The sequence below is a fragment of the Ranitomeya variabilis genome, chromosome 3 (assembly GCF_051348905.1).
Source record: "Ranitomeya variabilis isolate aRanVar5 chromosome 3, aRanVar5.hap1, whole genome shotgun sequence".
NCBI classification, from domain to species: domain Eukaryota; kingdom Metazoa; phylum Chordata; class Amphibia; order Anura; family Dendrobatidae; genus Ranitomeya; species Ranitomeya variabilis.
In genome coordinates, this window is record NC_135234.1 from 74,552,614 (window position 1) to 74,578,619 (window position 26,006).

Genomic DNA, 26,006 nt, shown 5'->3' on the forward strand with positions numbered 1-26,006 from the left:
CATATACAAACTTCACCTTTAATTGGACGCCCCTCAAAGGGCCACGGACCGGGTCAGGCCACCGTGACTCCCCAGAACTGAGAAGAAGGACCCGGTACCGAGTACCCCATTGTCCTGACGTGGGGGAGCTCCATATGTAAGTGTCTCCAGTACGTGTGAAAAATTACAGCACATGTACAGATATGTGAAGGGGGCCTTAGGGCTCCAAGGGAAGGAGAACTTGTTGACACTTCGGAGTACAAATTTATATGCAATAGCTTGTGAACACCATGCCACATTTGCAAATCCCCTAATGTGCACAGAACAGCAGAAACCTCCCAAAAGTAATACTATTTTAGAAACTGTATGGAATTCATCTAGGGGTGCAAAGAACATTTTGGGTGCTTCACAAAATGTAATAACAATCGCCTGCAAAAATGGAAAATTTAATTTTGCATAAAATATTGTTTTTCCTCAAATTTTACATTTTTACAAGCGTAATAAGAGAAAATGCACAATAAACTGTGTAGTCCGGTTTCTCCTAAGCACAGCAATCACCCAATACAGGTGCTTCTCACAAAAATAGAATATCATTAAAAAGTGAATTTATTTCAGTTCTTCAATACAAAAAGTGAAACTCATATATTCTATAGAGTCATTACAGATTGATAAATTTCAGGTGTTTATTTCTGTTAATGTTGATGATTATGGCTTACAGCCCATCAAAATCCAAAAGTCATTATCTCAGTAAATTAGAATACTTTATAACATCAGCTTGAAAAATGATTTTAAAATCCAAAATGTTGGCCTGCTGAAATGTATGTTCAGTAAATGCACTCAATACTTGGTCGGGGCTCCTTTTGCATCAATGACTACATCAATGCGGTGTGGGATGGAGGCAATCAGTCTGTGGCACTGCTGAGGTGTTATGGAAGCCCAGATTGCTTTGATAGCAGCTCATCTGCATTGTTGGGTCTGGTGTCTGTCATCTTCCTCTTGACAATACCCCATAGATTCTTAAGGTCGAGCTTAAGGTCAGGTGAGTTTGCTGGCTAATCAAGCACAGTGATGCTGTTGCTTTTATACCAGGTATTGGTACTTTTGGCAATGTGGACAGGGGCCAAGTCCTGCTTGAGAATTATATTTCTATCTCCAAAAAGCTTGTCGGCAGAGGGAAGCATGAAGTGGTCTAAAATTCCCTGGTAGACGGCTGCGCTGACTTTGGTCTTGATAAAACACAGTGGACCTACACCAGCAGATGACATGGCTCCCCAAACCATCACTGATTGTGGAAACTTCACAATAGACCTCAAGCAGCTTGCATTGTGGCCTCTCCACTCTTCTTCCAGACTCTGGGACCTTGATTTCCAAAGGAAATACATAATTTACTTTCATCTGAAAACAACACCTTTGCACCTTTGACCACTGAGCAACAGTCCAGTTCTTTTTCTCCTTGGCCCAGGTAAGATGCTTCTGGCTTTGTCTATTGGTCATGATTGGCTTGACACAAGGAATGTGACACTTGTAGCCCATGTCCTGGATACGTCTGTGTGTGGTGGCTCTTGAAGCAATGACTCCAGCAGCAGTCCACTCCTTGTGAATCTCCCCCAAATTTTGGAATTGCCTTTTTCTTAACAATCCTTTCAAGGCTGTGGTTATCCCGATTGCTTGTGCACCTTTTTCTACCACACTTTTTCCTTCCACTCAACTTTCCATTAATATGCTTGGCTACAGCACTCTGTGAACAGCCAGCTTCTTTTGCAAATACCTTTTGTGGCTTACCCTCCTTGTTGAGTGTGTCAGTGACTGCCTTCTGGATATCTGTCAAGTCAGCAGTCTTCCCCATGATTGTGGAGCCTACTGAAACAGACTAAGGGACCTTTTTAAATGCTTAGGAAACCTTTGTAGGTGTTTTTTGTTAGTTATTTTAACTTACTGAGATAATGACTTTTGCGTTTTCATTGGCTGTAAGCCATAATCTTCAACATTAACAGAAATAAACACTTGAAGTATATCACTCTGTTTGTAATGACCCTATATAATATATGAGACTCACTTTTTGCATTGAAGAACAGAAATAAATTAACTTTTTGATGATATTATAATTTTGTGAGAATCACTTGTATGTGATCAGAAGCTACCGTTTGGTCATGGTCAGAGTTTGAAAGCTATTTGAGTTTTAGAGTAAAAAATTGGCCAGACTAGATTGCAGATGCTTTGTTGGTTATGCAGAGCCCCTGAGTTGCCAAAACAGCAGAAACCTTCCCAAAAGTGACTTTACTTTGGAAACTACACTGTTCAATAAATACATCTAGGAGTGTCGTGAGCATTTTACCGCATAGTTCTTTTCCAGAAATAAATGCGCACTGAATTTTGTAAATTTTACACAACTAATACAACTCTATTGGGAAAATCTTCACATAAAACTCAGCGATCTCACAAGACAAAATGACATGTCATAGATTTGAAACATGCACCGCAGGTCAGCATATGCACAGTTGGCAGAAGATTTCTATAAAGTTTGCTGGGACTGTAAGGGTACCGTCTCACAGTGCCACTTTGATCGCTATGACGGCACGATCCGTGACATTCCAGCGATATCCATACGATATCGCTGTGTCTGACACGCAGCAGCGATCCGGGACCCCGCTGAGAATCGTACGTCGTAGCAGATCGTTTGGAACTTTATTTCGTCGCTGGATCTCCCGCTGTCATCGCTGGATCGGTGTGTGTGACACTGATCCAGCGATGCGTTCGCTTGTAACCAGGGTAAACATCTGGTTACTAAGCGCAGGGCCGCGCTTAGTAACCCGATGTTTACACTGGTTACCATTGTAAATGTAAAAAAAACAAGCAGTACATACTCACATTCCGGTGTCCGTCGGGTCCCTCGCCGTCTGCTTCCCGCACTGACTGAGCGCCGGACGTAAAGTAAAAGCAGAGCACAGCGGCCCTGCGCTTAGTAACCCGATGTTTACCCTGGTTACCCGGGGACTTCGGCATCGTTGGTCGCTGGAGAGCTGTCTGTGTGACAGCTCTCCAGCGACCACACAACGACTTACCAACGATCATGGCCAGGTCGTATCGCTGGTCGTGATCGTTGGTAAATCGTTTTGTGTAACGGTACCCTAAGATGCTGCGATTTTTGTGCACCAAAAATACACAACATCAATAACTCATTGTGGGAATTTAACCTCGTTCTCTGCTGTGTTTTCTCTGTCTTAGAACATTGCATATTTACATATAATAGTTTGACAATTGCAGAGAATTTCAGAGGGAATAAGAAAAGAAAGCCACAAACTGCAGAACAAAGTGAAATGTGTTAAAGTGAAACCACAGAAGTTTTGCTAAGGCCGGGGTCACACATGCGAGTGCAATGTGAGAAACTTGCGTGAGTCTCTTGCATCAATACCCGGCACTGCCACCGACACTTGGGACCGGAGCGTCCAGCTTCATATAAATACATGCAGCTGAACACTCTGGTTCCGAGTGCCAGCGGCAGTGCTGGGTATTGATGCGCGAGTTTCTCGCATTGCACTCGTAAGTGCAGGGGCTGGCTGGCAAATTTTAGCCTGGGGGGCAACCACACAGCAGTGGCCCATGAGTCGCGGCCCATCCTTAAAGGGGTTGTCGGATCTTAAGCTACATGTCTAAAGTCACTGTGTGTGAATCCCCATATCGTGCACACTGTGAGGATTCTCTGGTGCCGGGAACAGGTGGTCTTGTGACTGCAAGCATGCGAATGAATATATATTATATATATATATATATATATATATATATATATATATATATATATAACACACAGTCCTACTGTATACAGTGACAGTCACACACACAACCCCACTGTATAATGACAAGCACAGCCTCACTGTATAATGACACACACACACACAACCCTACTGTATAATTAATGACACACACACACACAGCCCCACTGTATAATGACAGGCACAGCCCCACTGTATAATGACAGGCACAGCCTCACTGTATAATCTCACGCACACACTGTATAATCACACACACAGGGCCGGACTGGGACAAAAAAAAACAGCCCTGCCACACAAACCCCACCAGCCCACATACTATAACACTCCCCATCCCGATCAGTGAATTTTGCTATACTTTGTCCTGCCCTTCAACACTCCTCTTAAAGGCGTTATTTGAAGAGCCACATGTGAATGGCGCCGCAGTGCGCATGATCGAACACAGGTCCATTTACATGGTGCTCTTTACACCGCAGGCAGGCATCAGGGACACCCTGGGGATGAGGAGAGCCCAGAGGATGGCAGAGGACTGAGGAGCACAGCGCCCAGTGACCGCTCTGCAGAGGACTCACAGCAGAGGTGCCATCTCCCTCACAGGGGACCAGCGCTCCTCCTGCCGCCCAGCAGTATCTGCTCCGGAGCCAGGCGCCTCCTCCTCTCCTTCATTAGTGCCCCGGCGCCTGCGTTGTAAGTTGGAAGGGCAGCGCAAGCCCGAAAAAAAACTTACAGCGCAGGCGCTGGAGACGCTAATGAAGGAAGAGGAGGTGGCGCCTGGCACACAGAGTACTGAGGGAGGCGTTCGTGTCAGGGGGGAAAAGACATGCCCCCCTGACAAACTACAGGTATGACAGGCAAATTCTAAAAACGATTACTTCAGCGTTGGAAGGGACCAGAACTAAAAGAGCCACCTTCACAGAATGCAGCATTACAGCTGCACAAGGTGGCTTTTTTAGTTAAAAACGCCGGGGGGGGGGGGGGGGGGTGACAGGTTCCCTTTAATACAGGTGCTCATTAGGGTGGAATAACACTAGCATATGGCATTGGATGTGATCTGCCAATGATACTTGGCTCTTGCTCTGCTGTGAGCATGATCCGAGTGTCCGTGCTCCAATGCGCTCGCAGCACAAGTGTGGAGGAGACGGAGAAATTAATTTCTCCATCTTCTCAATGGTCTGATTCGCTGTGTATCAGACTGCAACATCTGCTGAGAAAAAAAAAACCGACTGCACACGGACAGCAAGTGAGAAGAGAATCAGACCACTTTTGTGGAAGAAAATGGAACCGATTTTTTTTTATACACTATATTAGTCCATGTGGCAACATTTCACTTCCATATCAGAGAAATGTGCAGTTATGGATCCGAAACGTTGCCACATGGGCCAATAAGGAGTACGCTACTTTTCTCACAATTAATCAGAGTGATAGATAGACAGATACACACACATACATAATAAGAATAGATACTGAGAATTATACCATTTATGCAGGACAGTAGAAGTATACACAGCTCCACAATATACCGTATATACTTGAGTATATGTCGACCCAAGTATATGCCGAGGCACCTAATTTTGCCAGAAAAAAACTGGGAGAGCTTATTGAGTCGAGTATAAGCCAGGTATGCATTGTCCCCACATCCCCGTCCTTGTATGCATGGCTCCCCTGTCCCTGTATGCATGGCTCCTTATCCCCGTCCTTGTATGCATAGCTCCTCATCCCTGTCCTTGTATGCATGGTCCCCCCATCCCTGTCCTTGTATGCATTGCTCCTTATCCCAGTCCTTGTATGCATGGCTCCTCATCCCCATCCTTGTCTGCATGGCTCCCCCGTCCCCGTCCGCATGGCTCCTCATCCCCGTCTTTGTATGCATGGCTCCTTATCCCCATCCTTGTCTGCATGAGCTCCTTATCCCAGTCCTTGTATGCATGGCTCCTTATCCTCGTCCTTGTATGCATGGCTCCTCATCCCCGTCTTTGTATGCATGGCTCCTTATCCCCATCCTTGTCTGCATGGGCTCCTTAGCTCCTTATCCCCATCCTTGTATGCATGACTCCTTATCCCCGTCCTTGTATGCATGGGCCTCTTATTCCCATTTTTGTATGCATGGCTCCTTATCCTCGTCCTTGTATGCATGGCTCCTTATCCCCGTCCTTTTATGCATGGCTCCGTCCTTGTTCATGTATGCATGGTTCCGATAAAAAAAAAAAAAAAAAACACATCCTACTTACCTTCCCTGCATGCCCTCGCAGCATCTCGTTTTGGTGCCAGCAGCTCCTGTGGCTGGGTGATCACGTGTCACCCACTCATTAAGATAATGAATATTTAGGCCGGAGACACACTGCTGCGAGATACGGCCGAGTCTCGCTGGTTAAAAGCAAGCTGTGGCACCTGCACTCCGGAGCGGAGCGTGCAGCTGCATAGCAATACATGGAGCCGCACGCTCCGCTCCGGAGTGCAGGTGCCACAGCTTGCTTTTAACCAGCGAGACTCGGCCGTATCTCGCACCAGTGTGTCTCCGGCCTTTACCCACGCCTATGGGAGTGGAGAGGGGTGAATACTCATTACCTTAACGAGAGGCAGACACATGATCGCTCGGTCTGAAGAGCTGCTGGCGCCAGAACAAGATGCAGCGAGGGAGCGCAGGGAAGGTAAGTAGGATGTGTGCTGGAAGCCGGCGGCTGTGGCTGTGAACCCTATAAGAGAAATGAATATTCACGGCACTGGAATATTCTGTGACTCGCTGCTCCCCCTCCGTTTTTCTGGGACAATGACTCGTGTATAAGCCGAGGGGGGTGTTTTCAGGACAAAAAAAAATATGCTGAAAAACTCGGCTTATACATGAGTTTATACGGTATACTACAATCTATTATATACACAGAGGCATATTATATACCGTGTTAAGGAATATAGAGCGGTGTATATATTATATTAGATGGTGACCCGATTCTAACGCATCGGGTATTCTAGAATATGCATGTCCACGTAGTATATTGCCCAGCCACGTAGTATATTGCCCAGTGACGTAGTATATTGCCCAGCCACGTAGTATATTGCCCAGCCACGTAGTATATTGCCCAGCCACGTAGTATATTGCCCAGCCACGTAGTATATTGCCCAGCCACGTAGTATATTGCCCAGCCACGTAGTATATTGCCCAGCCACGTAGTATACAGCACAGAGCCACGTAGTATATTGCACAGCGATGTAGTATACAGCAGAGCCACATAGTATATTGCACAGCAATGTAGTATACAGCACAGAGCCACGTAGTATATTGCCCAGCCACGTAGTATATTGCCCAGTTATGTAGTATACAGCACAGAGCCACGTAGTATATTGCCCAGCCACGTAGTATATTGCCCAGCCACGTAGTATATTGCCCAGCCACGTAGCATATTGCCCAGCCACGTAGCATATTGCCCAGCCACGTAGCATATTGCCCAGCCACGTAGCATATTGCCCAGCCACGTAGCATATTGCCCAGCCACGTAGCATATTGCCCAGCCATGTAGCATATTGCCCAGCCACGTAGCATATTGCCCAGCCACGTAGCATATTGCCCAGCCACGTAGCATATTGCCCAGCCATGTAGTATATTGCCCAGTGACGTAGTATATTGCCCAGTGACGTAGTATATTGCCCAGTGACATAGTATTCAGCACAGAGCCACGTAGTATATTGCACAGCGACGTAGTATACACCACAGAGCCATGTAGTATATTGCCCAGCTACGTAGTATATTGCCCAGCCATGTATGTCACAGGTTAAAAAATAAAAAATAAACATATACTCACCTTCCGAGGGGTCCCTTGTAGTTCTGTCGCCTGTGTGCCGTGCAGGCGGCAGCTTCCGGTCCCAGGGTGTGATGACGTCGCAGTCACTTGACCGTGACATCATCGCAGGTCCTTCTCGCGCAGGCGCTCAGGACCCGTGATGACGTTGTGGTCACATGACCGTGACATCACGGCAGGTCCTTCTCGCAGACCATCCTTGCCAACGGAACCTGCCGCTTGCATGGACCGGTCACCGGAGCATCGCGAGGAGTGGGAAAGGCGGCAGAAGGTGAGTATATAATGATTTTTTTATTTTTTTTTAATTATTTTTAACATTAGATCTTTCTACTATTGACGTTGCATAGGCAGCATCAATAGTAAAAACTTGGTCACACAGGGTTAATAGCGGCGGTAGCGGAGTGAGTTACCCGCGGCATAACGCGCTCAGTTACCGCTGGCATTAACCCTGTGTGCGGTGACTGCGGGGAATATGGAGTGGGCGCCGGGCATTGACTGCAGGGGAGTAGGGAGGGACTAATCGGACTGTGCCCGTCGCTGATTGGTCGCGGCAGCCATGACAGGCAGCTGGCGAGACCAATCAGCGACTTGGATTCCATGACAGACAGAGGCCGCAACCAATGAATATCCGTGACAGACAGACGGAAGTGACCCTTAGACAATTATATAGTAGATAGTGTAGAGATGTGGCAGCAGTGTATATATAGTGTGTGTACACCAGTCACAGTATCACATACAATATATAGGTGATACTACAACTATACACATCAGTCGCAGTGTCAACTATATATTGTATATATATATATATATACATAGCGCCATACTATACAAACATCTCTACACTCTCTCTCTCTCTCTCTATGTAATATATATATATATATATATATACTGTATATATATATATATTCAAAAAATATATACATACACACACACACACATCTCTACAATATACGGTAATTAGGACAGAATTATACTATGTTATGATGCATACATCACATAGGAGACACAGAGGCTGATGTACATAGGAGACACCGCGACTGCTGAATATATATCACATTGAAGCTACTGTATATACAATATATAGTTGACACTGCGACTGATGTGTATAGTTGTAGTATCACCTATATATTGTATGTGATACTGTGACTGGTGTACACACATTATATAGATGAAACTGATAAAAAAAATATATATATATATATATATATATATATATATATATATATATATTAGACACAGATAGATAGTGCTGCTATACACAGCAGTATCACCTATACAACGTATATGCAGTATATACATTATACAGGTGATACTGCAAATGTTGGATACACGATATATAGGCGATACTGCTACTGCTGTATATAATGATAGTATCACCTATATATCATGTATACAGCAGTCTATATACATTATATAGGCAATACTGATACTGATGTGTAGATATGTTATATATAGGTGATACTGTTGTGTATATATGTACGTGTGTGTGTGTGTGTATACACACACACACCAGTATTGCCTATATAACGACATATATACACAGCAGTATCACCTATATACACATCAGTAGCGGTATTGCCTATATAATGTGTATAGACTACTAAATATACATTATATAGGTGATACTGATGTATATAATCACTATACTACCTATATAATGTATGTATAGCAGTCTACATCTTATATAGGTAACACTGCTACTTATGTGTATATACTTTATATAGGTGGTACTGCTGTGTATACATGTACATATATGTGTATACATACATGTGTGTGTACAGTATACTGTATATACAGTATGTATACACACACACTGCAGTGTCACCTATATAAGGTATATACGCATCAGTAGCAGTGTCACCTATATAAGATATAGACTGCTATACATACATTTTAGTGGTATAGTGATTATATACAGCAGTATCACCTATATAACGTTTATATAGCAGTCTATACACATTATATAGGTGCAACTGCTGTATATACATTAAAAAATCATCTTGGGACTCACCCAGGTCCCTGAGATGGGGGGGGGGAGGTCGGGAGGATGAAGGGCTGAGGTGTGTCGGGTCCTCTCCAGCGTCGGCAGTGAAGAGGATCCCAGGCATTGGTGAGCAGTCTTCTCTGACGCTGGTACAGGCCGGCCAGCGTCAGACACAGTCAGGTGGAGGCGTCCTATGCGCGCCGGACTTTTCAAATGTGCGCGCGTGGTCTCCTGCTTGCCCGCGCTGACACGGGCAGCAGACGAGCACGCGCAGGAACTAGGACCGCGGCCGTGCTCGCGCACTAGCGTGGGCCGCCGCGGCACTTATCAGCGCGGGCAACGCGCGCACACAAGGACCTGGCTTAGTTTTAAAGGGCCGGCTGGAGGGATGCGGCGCGCTATGTATTAAAATCGCTGCCGGTCCTCCAGCGGCCCTGTGCAGCTGCTCAGGCACCGGCCCGGGGGGCATATGCACTCCTGCCACCTGGCCCAGTCCGCCCCTGCGTAAGTGTGACCCCGGCCTAATGCTAACAGCTCTGCTACCGACAACTTATATCACACAATGAAGAGCGCCCGCCTTCCCAGAAACTGCAGAACTGTGAGCTGCTCAAGAGACAACTTCAGACTACCCCTATGAGACCGAACAACTTCAGTTCTTTAAAAAATATATATATATACAGTACAGACCAAAAGTTTGGACACACCTTCTCACTTAAAGATTTTTCTGTATTTTCATGACTATGAAAATTGTACATTCTCACTGAAGGCATCAAAACTATGAATTAACACATGTGGAATTATATACTTAACAAAAAAGTGTGAAACAATTGAAATTATGTCTTATACTCTAGGTTCTTCAAAGTAGCCACCTTTTGCTTTGATGACTGCTTTGCACACTCTTGGTATTCTCTTGATGAGCTTCAAGAGGTAGTCACCGGGAATGGTTTTCACTTCACAGGTGTACCCTGTCACGTTTAGTAAGTGGGATTTCTTACCTTATAAATGGTGTTGGGACCATCAGTTGTGTTGTGCAGAAGTCTGGTGGATACACGGCTGTTAGTCCTACTGAATAGACTGTTAGAATTTGTATTATGGCAAGAAAAAAGCAGCTAAGTAAAGAAAAACGAGTGGCCGTCATTACTTTAAGAAATGAAGGTCAGTCAGTCTGAAAAATTGGGAAAACTTTGAAAGTGTCCCCAAGTGCTGTGGCAAAAACCATCAAGCTCTACAAAGAAACTGGCTCACATGAGAACCGCCCCAGGAAAGGAAGACCAAGAGTCACCTCTGCTTCTGAGGATAAGTTTATCCGAGTCACCAGCCTCAGAAATCGCAGGTTAACAGCAGCTCAGATTAGAGACCAGGTCAATGCCACACAGAGTTCTAGCAGCAGAAACATCTCTACAACAACTGTTAAGAGGAGACTTTGTGCAGCAGGCCTTCATGGTAAAATAGCTGCTAGGAAACCACTGCTAAGGACAGGTAACAAGCAGAAGAGACTTGTTTGGGCTAAAGAATACAAGGAATGGACATTAGACCAGTGGAAATCTGTGCTTTGGTCTGATGAGTCTAAATTTGAGATCTTTGGTTTCAACCACAGTGTCTTTGTGCGACGCAGAAAAGGTGAACGGATGGACTCTACATGCCTGGTTCCCACCGTGAAGCATGGAGGAGGAGGTGTGATGGTGTGTGGGTGCTTTGCTGGTGACACTGTTGGGGATTTATTCAAAATTGAAGGCATACTGAACCAGCATGGCTACCACAGCATCTTGCAGCGGCATGCTATTCCATCGTTGGACCATCATTTATTTTTCAACAGGACAATGACCCCAAACACACCTCCAGGCTGTGTAAGGGCTATTTGACCAAGAAGGAGAGTGATGGGGTGCTACGCCAGATGACCTGGCCTCCAAAGTCACCAGACCTGAACCTAATCGAGATGGTTTGGGGTGAGCTGGACCGCAGAGTGAAGGCAAAAAGGCCAACAAGTGCTAAGCATCTCTGGGAGCTCCTTCAAGATTGTTGGAAGATCATTCCCGGTGACTACCTCTTGAAGCTCATCAAGAGAATGCCAAGAGTGTGCAAAGCAGTCATCAAAGCAAAAGGTGGCAACTTTGAAAAACCTAGAATATAAGACATAATTTCAGTTGTTTCACACTTTTTTGTTAAGTATATAATTCCACATGTGTAAATTTATAGTTTTGATGCCTTCAGTGTGAATGTACAATTTTCATAATATATATATTTTTTTTTATTTTTTTTTTGAGGGGGAGTGGGATTCGCTGACATACCTATGTAAGATGGTTTGTTTTTTCCCCTTATCTTCAGTATGAGCCCCCACATAGCCACCTATATATATTTTGAGCCTTCATACATACCCTATACACAGTATGAACCTTCACATAGCTTTCCTATATTCAGTAGGAGCACCCACATAGCCCCTATAAGCAGTATGAGCCTTCACATAGCCTCCCTTTATTCAATATTCAGCAAGAGAACTCATATAGCTTCCCTATACAAAGTACGAACCCCCACACAGCCTCCCCATATACTGTATAGTGTGACCCCCACATAGCCCCCTATATACAGAGAGACATCCCACACATATAAATAAAAAAAAACACATACTCAACTCGCTCCTCTTTTCCCGTTAGTCTGCTACAGTCTATGATGTGTGCACTGACACTCCGCACAGCAGATATGATACAATGACATCGCCTCTGCTGTCTGTGACGCATATGGTGATTGGTGGAAGAAGGAGCCGGCATCTCCCTCCTCTACCATTATATTTACCGTTATCCGCATACATAGCTGTGACTGGAACAGCTAGATGCCAAGATGTGGCCCTCGGGCTGGACTTTGCCCAGGTCTGGTCTTAGGTGACTTGCAAAGAATGTACTGTGTAAAAAATACACACTTACTGTCAAGCTATTGTTTCCAAATTCAGCTCCTAATGAGGTTGTGTTCTGCTAAATATTCAGTTCCTATTATATTAGGAGGCCATTTTTACAACAGAACCTGCACCCACGTTTACAACCTCCAGTCATCTGTTGAACCAGTATTATAAGGATTCAGCCGCAGAAAGAGAATAACACAACAATGAGTCAAAATGATTACGGTATGTTCTGTGTGTGCAGAATTCCCAACTAATGAGGCCCGAGAATTGGATTGTGTTAGTTCAGCATGCCTTCACAATCATCTCCTTTTCTCATAGCATCTCGTTTAGACTCAGGACAGGTCTAATGCATTTCATTTCAGATCACAACATTCATAATGTGCGGAAAAAGATTTATGGCTCTGCGTATGCAAGAAAAAGTTCAAAAGTTATTACCGTACTCTCTGGCAAGTCACACCTAATGGTTAATTTTTGGTCAAACCTCAACCCACTCCCTCAATAAAGGAGGCCTAACATTGAGATTTATTACTTCAAGAGCACTTACTGTAAGTCACTGAAAAACTACCACAATCATTAAAACAATATCCTTATGTAACTGTTTTCACTTAGACAATATATTGCTATAGAAGACATACACATCCCGTATTTCTCCACCTTTACAAGACCTCTTCGACTTGCTTAGCTTTAAGAAAAATCTTCTAAGTTTAAAGGTAATCTGTCACCGGATTTTTGCTACCTAATCTGAGAGGAGCATATTGTAGATACAGAGACCCTGATTCCAGCGAAGTATCTCTTACTAGGCTGCTGGCTGTAGTTTTGATAAAATCACAGTTTTATCATAAGGTTATTGTTAGAGGATGAGTAAACCTGCTGCCAGGTAGTCTTCAATATTCTCGGTATAACTCCAGCTCCACCATTGATTGGCAACTTTCTGGAAACACTGTGCATAGGCAGAAAGCTGCCAATCAGTGCTGTGGCAGGGTTATACAGAGCTCAGCAATGCAAGTCTATGAGTCCATGAAAAAGCGGACCACGCTCACATATCATCCAATTTTCACAGAGATGTAATAGAGATGCAAAATTAAACCAATTGGGAATATACCACAGAACTTCTCTGTGGGCATTTGCTTTTTCTCCTATATGGCAGAAGTTCTGTGTTTTAGGCCCAGTTGGTTGAAGGGAAAATTTGCATACTTTTTACCAGGGGGAATGACTTTGGAACAAAAGGGAACAGATATAAAAAAAAAACTGTTCCAGAAATGTAGGGACAGCAGTAATTGGAAGAGGTACTCAGTTCAAATAAAAAAATCCTCATGCATTGTCCCCGGATTTTTATCCACCTGGGGATCTCCTAATGTACAGGTTCATTTAGTCACGATCACAAAATGCAACTGTTAGGGGGGCAATAAATTACAAAAAGGTAGCATATAGAGAATTAAGGCAAGACCGTAGTGACAAGTCAATAAAATTGATCACAGGAAAAATAAATAAATTGTGTAGAAATCAAATCAAGGCAGCAAAGACTGAGACAGAGACTCATTGCCAAAGAAAGAAAAAATAATCCAAAAATATTCTTCAACTATATAAATAGTTGTGGTTGTTGTTTAATCTTTATTTGTAGTTTTCAGTTAGTGAGATTCTAATGTTCTGGGGCGGGACTGTGGGCAAGGCTATTTTGGTGCTTTGACTTATTGTGTTCCTTGTGGGCTTAAATGACAGGTTACTGCGCAAGCGCCGCCATCTATGTAATTTTGCTGGAGTCAATTTTTTTGCCTGCTCCAACAAAATAACGTCGGTGACAGCGCATGCACAGTAGCATGTATTGCAAGCCCCACCCACTGAAGGTTCAATGATTTGTCATTTAAGCCCACACGGATGAGAATGAGCCAATGCACCAAAAAATGATGCGCTCACAGTCCCGCCCCGAAGCACGAGAATCTCTTTAACTGAAAACTGAAAACAAAGATTAAACAACAACCTCAAGACCTATTTCATCACCAAAGGTATCATTTTAATCAGTATAACGGCGCCAACCTGACAATGACTGTACTTTAAAATCCTGATGCCAGGTTTGCTTTAATGTCGCCTGCATAACCCAGCAGGAAGTATGGCGCTGCCTCAAAATCACTAAAGTAGACAAATCCCCGGGTCCACATGGCATACACCCCAGAGTACTGCAGAAGTTAAGTACCTTAGACAGACCGTTATTTTTAATATTTACAGATTCCATAATAACAGGGTCTGTAACAACGGACTGGTGCATAGCAAATGTGGTGTCAATATTCAAAAAGAGACTAAATCTGTGCCTGGAAATTATAGGCTGATAAGTTTAACCTTTACTATGGGTAAAATCCCTGAGTGTTTTAAGAGATGCTATCCTGGAGTATCTCATAATAAGCTTCTATGAGGCAGTAAGTTCCAGACTGGACCAAGGAGACGATGATGGAGCAGATGATATCTATGTAGACCTTTCAAAAGCATTTGATATGATGCCACACAAAAGCCTGGTATATAAAATGAGAATAATGGGACTAGGGGAAAATTTTTGTAACTGGGTTAACAACTGTCTCAATGATAGGAAACAAAGGGTGATTATTAATGGAACATGCTCAGATTGAGTCACAGTTAACAGTGGTGTACCACAGGGTTCAGTATTGGGTCCTCTTCTTTTTTAACATTTATTAATGATCTTGTAGGGGGCATAAAGAGTAGAATTAAATTTGCAGATGATACTAAACTCTGCAGAGTAATCAACACAGAGGAGAATAATTTAATATTACAGAAACATTTATGTAAGGTAGATGCTTGGGTTGAAGTTCAATGTAGATAAATGTAAGGGTAAAAGTGTCACTGAAAAAGACTTGGGTGTAAGGGTGTACGGCGAACTTCACTTTAGTGATCAGTGTCAGACAGCTGCTGACAAGGCAAATAAAATAATGGGATGCATTAAAAGAGGCATAGATGCTCACGATGAGAACACAGTTTTGCCTCTACACAAGTCTAGTGCGGCTACACTGTGTTCAGTTCTGGGCTCCATGTATAAGAAGGACATAGCTGAACTAGAGCGGGAGCAGAGAAAACAGACTAAGGTTCTTAAGAGAATGGGTAGATTTCAAAAGCAAGATAGCTTATTAAACTTGAGGTTTGGAAAAACGAAGGCTTAGGGGCCATCTTATTGCATAGTACAAATACTGTATATGAGAGAGCACTACAGAGATCTTTCTAGTGATCTTTTTAAGTTTAGGCCTGCGATGGAACAAGGGGATATCCCCTAAGTCTAAAGAATAATCTCAGGCAAAGATTCTTTACTATTAACACAAATGGACTTTCAATCCAGTAATCCAAAAAGAAGCGATCTATGAATACACAATAAACATCTTTATTAAATATTAAAAAAATATAGAACAGCAAAGGACTAAAGACTATAAACAGAAGAGGCCAGAAGGAGGAACCCTCAGAGCAGCGACCACTGACTGTGTAACATGTAATATAACTACAAACCAGTAAATAATAGATGAATAATACCGACTCTACACAATATATATAATATAATATGGTGTGATCTAAACTACAAATCTCTTCTTTGACCTCCATGTGCTATCCCCCTTGTCTGCTGTATTTCTTTTTCCTGTGCTGTGTTTGCCCCTCATGTGCTGTCCCGACCATGTACAGAACATACCACATCTCCTGGGCAGGGGAGGAAGCAAAAGATAATACTGACATTACAGCAGGAGATCACAGAGGATACATTTTGTGAGGAAAAATATTGTTTAAAAACAGTCAGTGAAATATTTTACCTGACAAAATGAATCCTCTGTGATCCCCTGCTGTAATGACAGTATTGTCTTTTGCTTCCTCCCCTGCCCAGGAGATGTGATATGCTCCGTACACAGCCAGACACAGACAATTTTTAAAATGAACTTTCGTTCGTGGAAAACCCCTTTAATGTGACCGGCTTCCTCTGCCTGTAGACACGTTGCTCGTCTGCCGCCCGGATCAGCCGAATGATTCACTGCTCCTGCGTGTAATTTTCACAGGCGCAGTAAATCAGACCGCCACCATCTTTGTGCAGACAATAGTGGCGATCACATTAAAACTGTGCATCCACTCCTCCTGTACAAAGATGGCGGCGGTCAATGAATCATTCGGCTGATCCCGGCATGTTCGCGACGGTGTTCCGCTGGTGGTACCGTGCAAGTGGCTGCGTACAGCGTATACAGTGTGTGTGGTGCGTACGGCATATACAGTGTGTGTGTTAGAGTGTGTGTGGTGCGATGGTGTTCCGCTGGTGGTACAGTGCAAGACGCTGCGTACGGCGTATACAGTGTGTCTGTGTGTGTGTGGTGCGTACGGCATATGCAGTGTGTGTGTGGTGCGTATGGCTTATACAGTGTGTGTGGTGCGTATGGCGTATACAGTGTGTGTGTGTGGTGCATACGGCAAATACAGTGTGTGTGTGGTGCGTATGGCTTATACAGTGTGTGTGGTGCGTACGGCGTATACAGTGTGTCTGTGTGTGTGTGGTGCGTACGTCAAATACAGTGTGTGTGTGGTGCGTATGGCGTTTACAGTGTGTGTGGTGCGTATGGCGTATACAGTGTGTGTGTATGTGTGTGTGTGTGTGTGGTGTGTACGGCGTATACAGTGTGTGTGGTGCGCATGGCGTATACAGTGTGTGTGTGTGTGTGTGGTGCGACGGTGTTCCGCTGGTGGTACCGTGCAAGAGGCTGGTACCACCAGCAGTTTCTATATTGAGACACCAGTCACTTGGGTGACCCAATATGGAGGTCGGTGAACTTCCACCGCTTGGAATTTTGGGATCCGGACACATCTGGACGGAACAGTATGTAAATACATTACAAGGCAAGTATATATTAAGATTATATTAGGAATATTTTATTCTATATGTTGCATTTAACTATTGAACTATTTAACTTGAGCTATAAAAACATTTTTATGACTTTTTTATATGTTTACTGCATAGTCATGTTTTATGCTGCAGTGGATAAATGGTACTTAATTATAGGGTTTGTTCATGAACACCTGAGTCCTCTACCTCCTGCCTTCTCGGAGGTTGGGGGTAGGCTCTTGAAGATTGACAATTTATTGTAGTAGCATGCTCACAAAGCTAGTCTGAACAGTGTTAGCAGGGGCACCTTCAGAGAAGCCCAAAGGCACTGAAGCTGGCGGCATCTGGCCAGAGCGATGGTTGCATTTTCTAAAGTGTAATCCCTGCAGAAAACGTTTGATCCTTGCCTAGGAAACTGGCCACCATTCTGAGATAGTATGGTGGCCAGTAACTTATGTAATGTGCAGTATACTGTACAATTAAATGTTGCTTTGTTCTCGAGAACGTAGAAGATTGTAAAGAAGCCCTCCTCCCATCAAAATTTTTAGACTAATTATTTGCAGTCATCATATTATATAGCACTGTGTATTTACAATTGCTCATTTTGCCTTTCTACCCAATTTATTGTTCTCTTTTCTGTTGGGTCTATGACATCACCTGATGAAAATATGACAAGCTGACTCCTTCTAAGCTCCATGTGGAAATAGGAAGTCTCTTTTTCCTGCATTTATCATCACTGCAAAAGTATCTGGCAGGGGACAGGAGGGAGCAGCTGGGTCAGGAGCAGAAGAGGTGGATGACCCATGCAGGAAAAAGAGACTTCCTGTTTCTACACTGAGCAGAGAAAAGAGAATAATTAGCTGGGTAGAAAAGCAAAATGAGCAATTGTAAATACACAGAGCTATATAATATTATGATTTCAATATATTAAGAGGATAAAATCTTTGATGGGAGGAGGAAAGCTTCTTTAAATTAGAAATAAATTGCTATTTTTTTAGTTTTTCCCAGCACTTATCAATTATACCCAGTAATGAAGAAGAAACAACCCCATTAAAGGAACTATCCACTTTTGGCCAATCTTATTTGTCCAAATGGCAAATAATATATCTAATATATGCACAGTCAACAGATCCATAAATCTATATTGTACATTTATGAACAGACTGATAGTTTCATTAGTTTCTTTGCTGATAACATGAATAGAAACATTATGACTTAAGTGCAGCGATTAGCTGCTGAGTCAGGAACCACAGTCACTTATCATATACGCACAGGTTACAACGCATTGTAAAACAGGTATTCAGCCACCACTCTTCTACCTCCTACTGTCCTCAAGGTCTTTTATGTTTCACCTATTACAGCCCATTACTTGTCCATCTATTACATTCATATCCAATCACCCCTGTATACCTAGGTATTAAGGCATCATTTGGGGTAAATGGGCTTATCAGTATTTTCAGATAACTCTTGGAGATGACATAGCGGACTTACCTTAGATTCAGATCAAAGTACTTTTCTATATCTTTAATCATTTGTGACATCATTGTTTCTAGCAATTTGTAGTAATGATTTACTGAGATGATTATAAATTTTCTACATTATGATTAGAAAGAATTTTTATATAGATGGCACGTTTCCATTAAAAGGTTATTACTAATCATAGTGGTCATTTATCCCATAAAATATTGCAGTTGATTTAAAGGGGTAGTCTGCTCTGTGAATTTCCTCTTTATAAGAACAGTCCCCAGAAAATAACTTTATCACTTCAGGTCTCTCTGCTGAGACTTCCAACAATCACATGTAATCGTCATTAAAAACAGAAAAACACGATGCTAGGAAATAGAAAAAATCAGTCATTCTGCCATTTTTACTTTTTTTCTATCCCACTAAAATAACATAACAGAGCATTACAGAGGCAGTGACAACTTTTTTTTTTTATAAAATGAAGCAGGGTTTAGATTTTTTTTTTGCAATTTCTTAACATTTTATTACACTTTTTCTTCTTTTTTGTCCTTATTGGGGATTTTCCCCTTCTTCTGTATAACCACAAAGAGACACTACCATCCAATCTTTTATCCTCTTAATACATTGCAGTCCTCATATTATATAGCAATGTTTACTTACAAATGCTCATTTTGCCTTTCTACCCAGCTAATTCTTCTCTTTTCCAATAGGTCAATGACATCTTTCTACACTCTATGTAGAAACAGGAGGTCAATTTTCCCTGTATGAGTCATCACTGCAAAAGACAATAAGGAGAAAGCAGCTGGATCAGGAGTTGAACAGGGGAATGATTCTTGCAGAGAAGAACTATCTGGGTAGAAAGGCAAATTGGGAAATTGTAAGTACACAGTACTATATAATATAATTGCAATATATTAAGAGGATAAAAATTTAGATGGGAGTGCTTCTTTAAGTGACATGATCAGTATTAACCATGTCATTTAAGAAGATAAACAACAGTGATCGAAAATATCTCTGATTCTGAACGTTGCAGAAGAGTATTAGCTGTAATATGCAGATGCTGCCAATGGCATAGGCTCAGTCAGTGCCATCACCATGGGCCAAAGAATGTGTTTAGCTGCTATCTTACATAAAAACTGCACTATTTTATATGGACTGTGTATGGTATTGGAGCTAAATTCATCCCATTGAAATAGGATAAACAGTCATTGAAGAGAAAACCACAACACAAGATCTCTGGAATGAACAATTCCTGCCTAGTTTTATGTAGCGCAATGCCCGGCACCCATGCATGGCATCCCCTTCTCCTTCCATGCAGGGACCCTGACTTACTCAATGCCCTGGCCCTGCAGTGAGGTTCCCCGGTGTGCTCCCGCTTCTTCCTGGTGTGCACATCGAAGCTCCTGGACTCACCAAGTGATAAGTTGAGTCATTAGGTTGTGGATGTTCTACCAGTGCAGTTGTGAGGTTCCCAGGGCCTGATGCGGCCAGTGTCTTGAACCCGAATCACGGGTCCTGGTGCAGCCAGTATCCTGAACCTGAATCCCTGGACCCATTGTGACCAGTGTCCTAAACCCGAATCCCTGGACCCAGTGCGACCAGTGTCCTAAACCCTAATTCCTGGTCCTGATGCGGCCAGTGTCCTGAACTTGAATCCCTGGTCCTGGTGTGACCAGTGTCCTGAATTTGAATCCCTGGTCCCAGTGCAGCCAGTGTCATGAACCCGAATCCCTGGATCTGGAGCAGCCAGTGTCCTGAACCCAAATCCCTGGTCTTAATGCTGCCGGTGTCCTGACCCGAATCTCTGGTCCCAGTGCTGCCAGTGTCCTGAACCCAAATCCCTGGACACAGTGTGGCCAGTTCCCTGAATGCGAATCCCCAGTCCCGATGCGGCTGGAGTCCTGAATCCGAAATCCTGGTCCTGGTGTGGCCAGTGTCCTAAATTCGAATCCCCGGTCCCAGTGCGGCCAGTGTCCTGAACCCAAATCAATGGTCCCAGTGCGGCCAGTGTACGGAATGTTGTCCCCTGGTTCCCATGCGGCCAGTCCTGTTCCCGAAGTCAGCTGGTACCAGTGCAGCCAGGGTTCTGAACATTGTCCCCAGGTCCATGTGTGGCCAGTCCCTGATCCAGTATGCTAGATCATTGTATCTGAACTTAACCCTAGTCCATGTCAGCAAACTGACCCCCAGCAGCTCCAATACCGGGATCTGCCTAGAAGTGGTACCTGGTGACTAACTGCAGCCCAAGAGCTCCAGTGAACACTTGGTAGCTGATTAGCTATGCCCCTTCCTAGGCAGGCCCGCTCCTGTGGCACTGTACGTCCACAAATCCACGTGAGCCACCATTGGACGTAACATTTTACACAATCCTAATGAGAGATTATTTTTATTTGAAGTCAAACATACAGATATATAGTTTATCATTCGTTAAAATATTTTCTCTTTTAGTTAATTGATGGCAATATTGTAATAAATTAGTGTTAAAGCATCATCTGTCAGAAAAATCTTGTTTATCTGCGGAATAAGGCATCACATAATATTCATCTAATTTCTTGGAGTGAAAAGATTATTCTTAGAATGACAATTTATCCGCTATCCACTGGGCATTCTATAGTTTAAGCTCCCAGTGATCCCAAGAACGGGGCTCCAGAACTGCTCAATCTCTTCTCCATTCATCCTCTGTTCCATTCATTGTCTTTGGGACTACCGGAGAAAGCTTAGTACAGTGCTCAGCTATTTCCAGCAGTCCAATAGATAATGAATAAAGTAGAGGTTGATAACCTTCATTTTATTAAGGATGGAGCTCTAGAACCCTACTCTCAGGATCATTGGGGATCAAACTGGTCAGACCTCCAGCAATCAATAAGGTATCTCTAATTTTATATAAATAACGTGCAATTATTGGAATAATCAATGAATCACAAAATGTTTAAATATCTTTTTTTTGGCTAGATGCATGTATCACACAACATAAACTGTATAGTAGGATAAAGAACAATCACTGCTCGGAAACAATAAAGCCAGCTATACAGAAATCTACATACCATTTTCTGGGCATTCTCATCTGTGATATTAGTATTGTATTCCCATTGTGCTAGAGCACTTTGATGATACAGGGGTTCGGCGTTTCTCTGATATTCCTGTAAAAATGCCTGGGCATCACTTGTGACATCTTGGGTTGAGGGACCAATAAGGGCCAATGTACAGAGGAGCCAGAGAATACCCGACATCCTGCTTCTTCAGTCAAGATTCCCTCTACTGATTCAAGTTCCTTTTAATCAGTATGGAAAATGAGTTTATGCTTTTAGCCTTTGTACCATGTTGCCAAAGGTTTCCTAGAGCAGTACAGGAAGTGCCATGCTTCATTACAGTGTTACTGATCGCTGTCTTTCTTATCACGAGATGGAGGTGATCAGAGCAAAATGTTATATTTTGGAAGGAAATCACCGACTAATGAAGTAACATGCTATCTCCGAGAGGCTGCTTTGTGTCTACCTTCTAATGGCTGCTCTTGATAGATGTTACCTATTAAATACAAACATTTTGCAGAAAATTGCCAGCACAATATTCTGTTTACTTTCTGCACAATTAATCAAGTTCTCACTTCTGTCCATGATAATTAAGTAGACATCGTCAATGTACTGGCTCTACTTGGGGATTTATAAAAGTTAATTTACTGAAGATTGTGATTTCTATGAAAAACAGACAAACATTTTTCAGCTGTGAATCAGTTACTGAGCGTAGTCTGTCCTCATGTAGCATTGCTCTGGCAGGTAGCCACCGTAACAAAACATAACATAAAATGTACCAATTATGATAAAGGGGTCCTGCTACTTAAGTTCCATTTAGACAAGTCAATAGTAATTGGCCCATAAACACCCCGCCTGTTTAGATGCTTGATCGTCATGCGAGGTTTTTTTTAGGCAGGCTTAAAAATCATTGTTCTCGGCAGCACAATTTGAATAGGTGATATGCTGTAGATACTGATCATATTCTGTAATCATGGAATGATTCTAATATTGATAAGTCTGCACCCTTAACATTTTTATATTGATTGGCTTTGATATATTATTTATTATTATTATTTATTTATATAGCACCATTGATTCCAAGGTGCTGTACATGAGAAGATTAGTGGTCATTTAATGACCTGAATCATGCCATTTACCGTTACATGTGGCGCTTGCCCCTCTGCTATTTTGCTCCCTATACAGGGCCGGCCCGAACATATAGGCGAACTAGGCGGCCGCCTAGGGCGCCGACCCTAAGGGGGCGCCAGAGAAAAAATAATAAAAAAATCTTTTCAAAAGGCAAAAGGTGTATGGAGCGGAGCTGAATGTGTATGAGGTGTATGGAGCGGAGCCGTGTGTGTATGAGGTGTACAGAGCGGAGCCGTGTGTATGAGGTGTACGGAGCGGAGTCGTGTGTGTATGAGGTGTATGGAGCGGAGCTAAATGTGTACGAGGTGTACGGAGCGGAGCCGCGTGTGTACGAGGTGTATGGAGCGGAGCGCGTGTGTATGGAGGGCAGCCGCATGTGTAGGAGTAGCTATGTGTGGCCATTATACAGTATGGAGCATCATGTGCGGTCATTATACAGTATGGAGCATCATGTGCGGTCATTATACAGTATGGAGCATCATGTGCGGTCATTATACAGTATGGAGCATCATGTGCGGTCATTATACAGTATGGAGCATCATGTGCGGCCAATATACAGTATGGAGCATCATGTGCAGTCATTATACAGTATGGAGCATCATGTGTGGCCATTATACAGTATTGAGCATCATGTGTGGCCATTATACAGTATGGAGCACTGTGTGGCCATATTTTTTTGTTTATAATTATTCTTTATGAAACAGTGTGATCAGCAGTGCTAAATGGGTGTGGTTGGGATGTGGACATGGGTGTGGCTAGGCATGAATGGGTGTGGTCAGAGGCGTGGCCTAGAATTTGCAAACTTTGTCCCTCTTTCCCATCTTCAAAAGTTGGGAGGTATGTTAAAAGTAGTAGGGGCGCAACAAAATAGTTTCGCCTAGGGCGCCGTAATCTCTCGGGCCGGCCCTGTCCCTATATCACGTAGAACCAAGTGAGTCTGTGGATATTATAATCCTGTTGTTCCGGCATGATTCGTCCTACTGTGTAGCACATGGTACAGATCTATAGTTACAGATGACACTTGGTCTCCCTACTGCCAGGCTGGTTTCTTGAATCACTCTTGTGGATATGCAATATACAAACCTGACAAATTCTATATGAGACCCCCACCATGTCGTTTTCTCAATAGCTTATGTGGAATGGCAGTTCCTTGGAAAGTCTATTATTTATACAGTGGGGGAAATAAGTATTTGATACACTGCCGATTTTGCAACTTTTCCCAAATACAAAGAATGGAGAGGTCTGTGATTTTTATGGTAAATACACTGTGAGAGACAGAATCTTAAAAAAAATCCAGAAAATCGCATTGTATAATTTATACATAATTAATTTGCATTTTATTGCATGAAAGAAGTGTTTGATACAATAGAAAAACAGAACGTAATATTTGGTACAGAAACCTTTGTTTGCAATTACAGAGGTCAGACGTTTCCTGTAGGTCTTGACCAAGTTTGCACACCCTGCAGCAGGGATTTTGGCCCGCTCCTACATTCAGACAGTCTCCAGATCTTTAAGGTTTCGTGGCTGTTGCTGGGCATTTGGGCAACATTGAGTTTCAGCTCCCTCCAAAGATTTTCTTTTGGTTTCAGGCAGCGTCAGACTGCAGCACCTTGGGCCCACCAGAGAAAATCATTCTTGGGGCCCACTAGGTCGCTACATAGAAATAAATACAAGACCACCAATTGTGCGGTAAACACACACTAATATCAGGGTATAATATAAGGTAGTACACGTCTTAATGATATAGCATGGGTTGGGGTAGCCCCCTCATAAAATATAATGTAGCCCCCCTCATAGAATATAATGCAGCCCTCATATAAAGCATCACCCCATAGAATATAATGCAGTCCTACAGTATTATGGCCACTACGCACTCACTCGCTCACTGATACAGTATATACTGTATTTTTTGGCCCATAAGACGCACCAAACCATAAGACGCACCTAGGCTTGAAGGAAAACATGTGGTCAATTCTGTACTAATATCCCCCATCCTGGTATATATACAGTATATATATATATATATATATATATATATATATATATATTAGTACCCAGTCCAGGTATACATGGCCCCCTCCTCACCATCCTGCTATGTGCATGGCCCCTGATCTCTATCCTGTTATATTTTGTTCCCTCATTCCCATCCTGGTATGCATGGCACCCTCACCCCCAGGGCCTGCTCCAGTTTTTTATGGGCCCAGTGTGAAAAAGTCTCAGTGAGCCCCTTTAACACACGTTAGAATTCATGATGCACAGATATGGCAGAGAGATATAAATATAGTACAATGCCAAAGATTTCACTTACTTCTTACATTACATGAGTAATATCTATTTTAAATTCTACAATAGGTCAGAAACCGCAGTATAGGCCTCCATACAGTATTATGGGCACAGCATATTGCTCCATACAGTATAATGAGCCCCATATCTTGCCCAATACAGAATGAGCCCCATATATTGCTCCATACAGTATTATGGGCACCACATAGTGCTCCATACAGAATAATGAGCCCCATATATTGCTCCATACAGAATAATGAGCCCCATATATTGCTTCATACAGAATAATGGACCCCATATGATGCTCTATACAGTATATAATACCCCCTAAATATTGCTCCATACAGTATAAAGAGCCCCATATATTGCTCCATACTGTATAATGGGCTGCATATAATGCTCCATGAAGAATAATGAGCCCCATATATTGCTCCATACAATATAATGAGCCCCATATAATGCTCCATACATAATAGGTCCCATATAATGTTCCATACAGTATATGATGGGCTCCCTATAAAGCTCCAGTATATGATGGGCCCCATATATTGCTCCATATACAATGGGCCCTATATAATGCTCCATACAGTATGAGTCCCACATAGTGCTCCATGCAGCATATGGTGGGCCTCATATATTGCTCCATACAGAAAGAGCCTCATATAATGCTCCATACAGAATTGGCCCCATATAATGGTCCGTATCTAATGGGCCCCACATGATGCTCCATATATAAAGTGTACCATTCATAAAAAAAAAAATGAAATACTCAACCTCATCTCGCTGGTCGCTGCTCTGCTCCAGACTCCTCAGCGTTGCCATCTTCCACCTCTCTG

General features: G+C 43.0%; 1 protein-coding gene across 1 annotated transcript in view; it reads right to left on the minus strand.

Annotated features, from left to right (window-relative positions):
- ACE2 (angiotensin converting enzyme 2) overlaps positions 1–21,996 on the minus strand; it is a 98,261-nt gene extending 76,265 nt beyond the window's left edge. Inside the window, exon 1 of the mRNA XM_077294183.1 lies at positions 21,772–21,996. Within this exon, the coding sequence (XP_077150298.1) occupies positions 21,772–21,957 (186 nt within the window). The 5' untranslated portion in view covers positions 21,958–21,996. The remainder of the gene's footprint in view (positions 1–21,771) is intronic.
- Positions 21,997–26,006: the final 4,010 nt, after the last annotated feature.